General features: G+C 51.1%; 1 protein-coding gene across 1 annotated transcript in view; it reads left to right on the forward strand.

The window, feature by feature from the left end:
* Positions 1 to 8123, forward strand: part of LOC147917874 (NBPF family member NBPF12-like) — a 13345-nt gene extending 5222 nt beyond the window's left edge. Inside the window, exons 3-11 of the mRNA XM_087417321.1 lie at positions 280 to 332; positions 1166 to 1341; positions 2370 to 2421; positions 3257 to 3432; positions 4465 to 4516; positions 5351 to 5526; positions 6560 to 6611; positions 7449 to 7623; positions 8103 to 8123. Coding sequence (XP_087273447.1) covers positions 280 to 332; positions 1166 to 1341; positions 2370 to 2421; positions 3257 to 3432; positions 4465 to 4516; positions 5351 to 5526; positions 6560 to 6611; positions 7449 to 7623; positions 8103 to 8123 — 933 coding nt within the window. The remainder of the gene's footprint in view (positions 1 to 279; positions 333 to 1165; positions 1342 to 2369; positions 2422 to 3256; positions 3433 to 4464; positions 4517 to 5350; positions 5527 to 6559; positions 6612 to 7448; positions 7624 to 8102) is intronic.

Below are 8123 nucleotides of genomic sequence, written 5' to 3' on the forward strand. Positions count from 1 at the left end.
GAATATGTGAGGAAAGATATCTGGGACTGTTGACACAGACCAGAGATGCGGTGTTGTGATGAGGGTCTACCCGATCAGGAGCTGTTCCCAGTGGCTCAGGAGTAGCAAATCGCGAGGTTTCACAACACCGCACCTGAGGTCTCCTGGAATATTGCTCTTCACGGTATCCTGTTGTCACACTGAGGATAGTGATGTCCCTGTGCCAGGACTGAGCGTTGGGCGCTAATGTTCCAAGGGGAACTGATTAATGTGATGGACCCTTTGTCAATTTCTTTGTAGAAAACCATCCTGATCTTGGGGACGAGGGAAGACCATCACCTCATGTCTTCCAGGTAAAGTCTCCAGAACCCTGGGACTTCATTTTAAGGGGACATCTGGGGTTCTCAAATCCAGGAAATCAGAAAGTGCTGACTAGACCTATTTCACACATAAGTGTCCTATCCGAAAACTTGTCCTTTTCGACTGTGCGCCTTCCAGAGGCCAATTGCTTGATCTCTCTCCAATGTAGTCACCTGCAATCAGTTGATGCAGGTGTACTAACCAGCCAGAGGATTGCTTGCCCTGTCCCGTTCTCTCTTTGTGAGGACCACCGGCATAGGACGCAATTATGCCTCTGCCTGTTTGGCATTAGCACTGTGGCAGGTATATCTTGGCCAAGGAGGGGATGAGGAAGAAAAATCCATCACCTTCGACCTTATTGAGAGAAAGACACCTTGAAGCTTCCAGATTTCTAAGAGTCTCCAATGCTACCGTGGCCGCTGACTTGGCAAGTGTGCATAGCTTTCAAGAATGTTTCTGCAAAAGTGTTGACGCCACCTTTCTGGTTTTCTGAGAGTAGGTGCGTCATGGCTCTTGTGTACTGGGGGAGCTCGGTCTCCTTGCTCACGAGCTCGTTTTCTGCTCAGTGCTCTGAGCACCCTCTGCTTGCTCTCTGTCTCTCTCTCTCTCTGTCTCTGTGTCTGTCTTTTCTCACACTCCCTATCTGGTCGTCCCATTTCCACACTACTCTGGCCCCAGATAGAGGAGGATTGTTTCCTGTCCCTTGGCGAGGACTTCCCATTTCTTTTCTGTGGACGGACCCTTCTGCCTTCTGGGGAAACCAGCGCTAGGACAGTGTGTTTCCCAAACCCTCTTGTTTCAACTTTAGTCCTCCCTACCCCACCAGGCTGAGCAGGGATCCTCCACCGATGGGAGAGCTTCAGGTCCCGACACCCTCTCTCGACGAGTACTATGGGACATACTCAGTTGATGTTGGCCAATCGGACTCGTACTGGACTCAGACGAGCACCTCCGTGTTCTGTGTCGATCTGGTGGAGGTCTGTTCTGTTCCGGATGCAGCCAGTGAGTATTCCATCATGCAGGTCTTCAAGCTCCAGCTGGACTCCCTGCTCAGCCCACTTTCTTTGTACTCCACACCTCTGGCTGTGCAGACACACATTGAACTGAATCAGTTCTAGGACTGTGTTTGCAGCCCAAACAAGAGGTGGTTCAGGGAGCTGCGCTCCCTTCCTCATTCCCAGGATGCGCCCCGGTCATCCTGGCCCCACTCGCAGATCACTGGACCCAAAACTGGCATGACATCCTCAACTCACCTCTGCAGCACCAAGAGCAAAGGTTCTGTCCAACATGCTATTGGGCATGAAATGACTCTCCTCACCTTCAATGCTTTACGTTTCATGCCTGAAGCGTATCCCATCAGATTCTAGGCCTACCCAATGCGACTGGCATCGCTGTCAACGTCTCCATCAAAGCTGTACCTAGGCTTCACTGTTCTTCGCCTGCTCTCTATCTCCTCTCTCTGGGCCTTCGCTCCTGTGCAGTCCACCGATCACAGACCCTAAACTCCTGTACCGTTCCCTTGCTTGTGTGTTTCCCTGATGCTAGCCTATACCTTGGCATTCGCCATCCCCAAGTGTGTCCGCGTTTCTGCCTAGCTTGGAAATTCATTTGGATTCCAAGGCTTGTACATCCCTCCATCACTGTACTCTCAGTGTAGGATTTGAACTGACCACTCAATGACTAGTGTGTCTGGTGAGAAAAGGCTGCATAGTGCAGTAATTCTGTGAGAATGCAGTTAAGCTTGTTCCCCAGAATATGTGAGGGAAAGATATCTGGGACTGTTGACACAGACCAGAGATACGGTGTTGTGATGAGGGTCTACCCGATCAGGAGATGTTCCCAGTGGCTCAGGGTAGCAAATCACGAGGTTTCACAACACCGCACCTGAGGTCTACTGGAATATTGCTCTTACGGTATCCTGTTGTCACACTGAGGATAGTGATGTCCCTGTGCCAGGACTGAACGTTGGACGCTAATGTTCCAAGGGGGAACTGATTAATGTGATGGACCCTTTGTCAATTTCTTTGTAGAAAACCATCCTGATCTTGGGGACGAGGAAGACCATCACCTCATGTCTTCCAGGTAAGTCTCAAGAACCCTGGACTTCATTTTAAGGGGACATCTGGGGTTCTCAAATCCAGGGAAATCAGAAAGTGCTGACTAGACCTATTTCACCGCAAGTGTCCTATCCGAAAACTTGTCCTTTTCGACTGTGCGCCTTCCAGAGGCCTATTGCTTGATCTCTCTCCAATGTAGTCACCGGCAATCAGTTGATGCAGGTGTACTAACCAGCCAGAGGATTGCTTGCCCTGTCCCGTTCTCTCTTTGTGAGGACCACCGGCATGGGACGCAATTATGCCTCTGCCTGTTTGGCATTAGCACTGTGGCAGGTATTTCTTGGCCAAGGAGGTGATGAGTAAAAAAAAAAAATCCATCACCTTCGACCGTATTGAGAGAAAGACACCTTGAAGCTTCCAGATTTCTAAGAGTCTCCAATGCTACCGGGGCCGCTGACTTGGCAAGTGTGCATAGCTTTCAAGAATGTTTCTGCAAAAGTGTTGACGCCACCTTTCTGGTTTTCTGAGAGTCGGTGCGTCATGGCTCTTGTGTACTGGGGGAGCTCGGTCTCCTTGCTCACGAGCTCGTTTTCTGCTCAGTGCTCTGAGCACCCTCTGCTTGCTCTCTGTCTCTCTCTCTCTCTGTCTCTGTGTCTGTCTTTTCTCACACTCCCTATCTGGTCGTCCCATTTCCACACTACTCTGGCCCCAGATAGAGGAGGATTGTTTCCTGTCCCTTGGCGAGGACTTCCCATTTCTTTTCTGTGGACGGACCCTTCTGCCTTCTGGGGAAACCAGCGCTAGGACAGTGTGTTTCCCAAACCCTCTTGTTTCAACTTTAGTCCTCCCTACCCCACCAGGCTGAGCAGGGATCCTCCACCGATGGGAGAGCTTCAGGTCCCGACACCCTCTCTCGACGAGTACTATGGGACATACTCAGTTGATGTTGGCCAATCGGACTCGTACTGGACTCAGACGAGCACCTCCGTGTTCTGTGTCGATCTGGTGGAGGTCTGTTCTGTTCCGGATGCAGCCAGTGAGTATTCCATCATGCAGGTCTTCAAGCTCCAGCTGGACTCCCTGCTCAGCCCACTTCCTTTGTACTCCACGCCTCTGGCTGTGCAGACACACACATTGAACTGAATCAGTTCTAGGACTGTGTTTGAAGCCCAAACAAGAGGTGGTTCAGGGAGCAGCGCTCCCTTCCTCATTCCCAGGATGCGCCCCTGTCACCCTGGCCCCACTCGCACATCACTGGACCCAAAGCTGGCATGACATCCTCAACTCACTTCTGCAACGAACAGCACCGGTTCTGTCTGACATTCTATCGGGCATGAAATGTCTCTCCTCACCTTCAATGCTCTGTGTTGCATGCCTAAAGGGTATCCCTTCAGATCCATGCCGACACAGTGCGACTGGCATCCCTGTCAATGTCTCCATCAAAGACGTACCTAGGCTTCACTGTTCTTCGCCCCGTTCTCTATCGCCTTTCTCTGGGTCTTTGTTCCTATGCAGTCAACCGAAGACCGACCGTAAACACCTCTACCGTTCCCTTGCTTGTGTGTTTCCCTCATGCCAGCCTATGCCTTTGCATTCGCCATCCCCAAGAGTGTCCCACGTTTCTGCCTTGCCTGAAAGATGCGTTTGGATGCCAAGGCTTGTAGTTCCCCTCCGTCACTCTACACTCAGTGTAGGATTTCCACTGAACACTTTCGATGACTAGTGTGTCTGGTGAGAAAAGGCTGCATAGTGCAGTAATTCAGTGAGAATGCAGTTAAGCTTGTTCCCAGAATATGTGAGGGAAAATATCTGGGACTGTTGACACAGACCAGAGATACGGTGTTGTGATGAGGGTCTACCCGATCAGGGAGGTATTCCCAGTGGCTCAGGGGAGCGAATCACGAGGTTTCACAAGACCCCACCTGAGGTCTCCTGGAATATTGCTCTTACGGTATCCTGTTGTCACAGTGAGGATAGTGATGTCCCTGTGCCAGGACTGAACGTTGGACGCTAATGTTCCAAGGGGGAACTGCTTAATGTGACTGACCCTTTCTGAATTTCTTTGTAGAAAACCATCCTGATCTTGGGGACGAGGAAGACCATCACCGCATGTCTTCCAGGTAAGTCTCAAGAATCGTGGGAGTTCATGTTAAGGGGACATCTGGGGATCTCAGATCCAGGGAAATCAGAAAGTGCTGACTAGACCCATTTCACCGCAAGTGTCCTATTCGAAAAGTTGTCCTTTTCCAATGTGCGCCTTCCAGAGGCCAATTGCTTGATCTCTCTCCAATGTAGTCACCTGCAATCAGTTGATGCAGGTGTACTAACCAGCCAGAGGATTGCTTGCCCAGTCCCGTTCTCTCTTTGTGAGGACCACCAGTATAGGACGCAATTATGCCTCTGCCTGTTTGGCATTAGCACTGTGGCAGGTATTTCTTGGCCAAGGAGGTGATGAGTAAAAGAAAAATATCCATCACCTTCGACCGTATTGAGAGAAAGACACCTTGAAGCTTCCAGATTTCTAAGAGTCTCCAGTCCTACCGGGGACGCTGACTTGGCAAGTGTGCATAGCTTTCAAGAATGTTTCTGCAAAAGTGTTGACGCCACCTTTCTGGTTTTCTGAGAGTAGGTGTGTCATGGCTCTTGTGTACTGGGGGAGCTCGGTCTCATTGCTCACGAGCTCGTTTTCTGCTCAGTGCCCTGAGCAACCTCTGCTTGCTATCTCTCTCTCTCTCTCTGTCTCTGTGTCTCTCTTTTCTCACGCTGCCTATCTGGTAGTCCCATTTCCACAAGACTCTGGCCCCAGATAGAGGAGGATGGTTTCCTCTCCCTTGGCGAGGACTTTCCATTTCTTTTCTGTGGACGGACCCTTCTGCCTTCTGGGGAAACCAGAGCTAGGACAGTGTGTTTCCCAAACACTCTTGTTTCAACTTTAGTCCTCCCTACCCCACCAGGCTGAGCAGGGATCCTCCACCGATGGGAGAGCTTCAGGTCCCGACACCCTCTCTCGACGAGTACTATGGGACATACTCAGTTGATGTTGGCCAATCGGACTCGTACTGGACTCAGACGAGCACCTCCGTGTTCTGTGTCCAGCAGGTGGAGGTCTGTTCTGTTCCGGATGCAGCCAGTGAGTATTCCATCATGCAGGTCTTCAAGCTCCAGCTGGACTCCCTGCTCAGCCCACTTTCTTTGTACTCCACACCTCTGGCTGTGCAGACACACATTGAACTGAATCAGTTCTAGGACTGTGTTTGCAGCCCAAACAAGAGGTGGTTCAGGGAGCTGCGCTCCCTTCCTCATTCCCAGGATGCGCCCCGGTCATCCTGGCCCCACTCGCAGATCACTGGACCCAAAACTGGCATGACATCCTCAACTCACCTCTGCAGCACCAAGAGCAAAGGTTCTGTCCAACATGCTATTGGGCATGAAATGACTCTCCTCACCTTCAATGCTTTACGTTTCATGCCTGAAGCGTATCCCATCAGATTCTAGGCCTACCCAATGCGACTGGCATCGCTGTCAACGTCTCCATCAAAGCTGTACCTAGGCTTCACTGTTCTTCGCCCCGTTCTCTATCTCCTCTCTCTGGGCCTTCGTTCCTGTGCAGTCCACCGACGACCGACCCTAAACACCTCTACCGCTCCCTTGCTTGTGTGTTTCCCTGATGCTAGCCTATACCTTCGCATTCGCCATCCCCAAGTGTGTCCGGCGGTTCTGCCTAGCTTGAAAGATTCATTTGGATTCCAAGGCTTGTACATCCCCTCCATCACTGTACTCTCAGTGTAGGATTTGAACTGACCACTCAATGACTAGTGTGTCTGGTGAGAAAAGGCTGCATAGTGCAGTAATTCTGTGAGAATGCAGTTAAGCTTGTTCCCCAGAATATGTGAGGGAAAGATATCTGGGACTGTTGACACAGACCAGAGATACGGTGTTGTGATGAGGGTCTACCCGATCAGGGAGATGTTCCCAGTGGCTCAGGGTAGCAAATCACGAGGTTTCACAACACCGCACCTGAGGTCTACTGGAATATTGCTCTTACGGTATCCTGTTGTCACACTGAGGATAGTGATGTCCCTGTGCCAGGACTGAACGTTGGACGCTAATGTTCCAAGGGGGAACTGATTAATGTGATGGACCCTTTGTCAATTTCTTTGTAGAAAACCATCCTGATCTTGGGGACGAGGAAGACCATCACCTCATGTCTTCCAGGTAAGTCTCAAGAACCCTGGACTTCATTTTAAGGGGACATCCTGGGTTCTCAAATACAGGGAAATCAGAAAGTGCTAACTAGACCTATTTCACCGCAAGTGTCCTATCCGAAAACTTGTCCTTTTCGACTGTGCGCCTTCCAGAGGCCAAATGCTTGATGTCTCTCCAATGTAGTCACCGGCAATCAGTTGATGCAGGTGTACTAACCAGCCAGAGGATTGCTTGCCCTGTCCCGTTCTCTCTTTGTGAGGACCACCGGCATGGGACGCAATTATGCCTCTGCCTGTTTGGCATTAGCACTGTGGCAGGTATTTCTTGGCCAAGGAGGTGATGAGTAAAAGAAAAAAATCCATCACCTTCGACCGTATTGAGAGAAAGACACCTTGAAGCTTCCAGATTTCTAAGAGTCTCCAATCCTACCGGGGACGCTGACTTGGCAAGTGTGCATAGCTTTCAAGAATGTTTCTGCAAAAGTGTTGACGCCACCTTTCTGGTTTTCTGAGAGTCGGTACGTCATGGCTCTTGTGTACTGGGGGAGCTCGGTCTCCTTGCTCACGAGCTCGTTTTCTGCTCAGTGCTCTGAGCACCCTCTGCTTGCTCTCTGTCTCTCTCTCTCTCTCTGTCTCTGTGTCTGTCTTTTCTCACACTCCCTATCTGGTCGTCCCTTTTCCACACTACTCTGGCCCCAGATAGAGGAGGATTGTTTCCTGTCCCTTGGCGAGGACTTCCCATTTCCTTTCTGTGGACGGATCCTTCTGCCTTCTGGGGAAACCAGCGCTAGGACAGTGTGTTTCCCAAACCCTCTTGTTTCAACTTTAGTCCTCCCTACCCCACCAGGCTGAGCAGGGATCCTCCACCGATGGGAGAGCTTCAGCTCCCGACACTGTCTCTCGACGAGTACTATGGGACATACTCAGTTGATGTTGGCCAATCGGACTCCTACTGGACTCAGACGAGCACCTCCGTGTTGGGCGGCCTGCAGGTGGAGGTCTGTTCTGTTCGGATGCAGCCAGTGAGTATTCCATCATCCAGGTCTTCAAGCTCCAGCTGGCCCCCCTGCTCAGCCCACTTTCTTTGTACTCCACACCTCTGGCTGTGCAGACACACATTGAACTGAATCAGTTCTAGGACTGTGTTTGCAGCCCAAACAAGAGGTGGTTCAGGGAGCTGCGCTCCCTTCCTCATTCCCAGGATGCGCCCCGGTCATCCTGGCCCCACTCGCAGATCACTGGACCCAAAACTGGCATGACATCCTCAACTCACCTCTGCAGCACCAAGAGCAAAGGTTCTGTCCAACATGCTATTGGGCATGAAATGACTCTCCTCACCTTCAATGCTTTACGTTTCATGCCTGAAGCGTATCCCATCAGATTCTAGGCCTACCCAATGCGACTGGCATCGCTGTCAACGTCTCCATCAAAGCTGTACCTAGGCTTCACTGTTCTTCGCCTGCTCTCTATCCCCTCTCTCTGGGCCTTCGTTCCTGTGCAGTCCACCGACGACCGACCCTAA

This window comes from Ceratotherium simum, chromosome 2 (genome assembly GCF_057802395.1).
Source record: "Ceratotherium simum simum isolate JZ-2026a chromosome 2, ASM5780239v1, whole genome shotgun sequence".
Taxonomy (NCBI): Eukaryota; Metazoa; Chordata; class Mammalia; order Perissodactyla; family Rhinocerotidae; genus Ceratotherium; species Ceratotherium simum.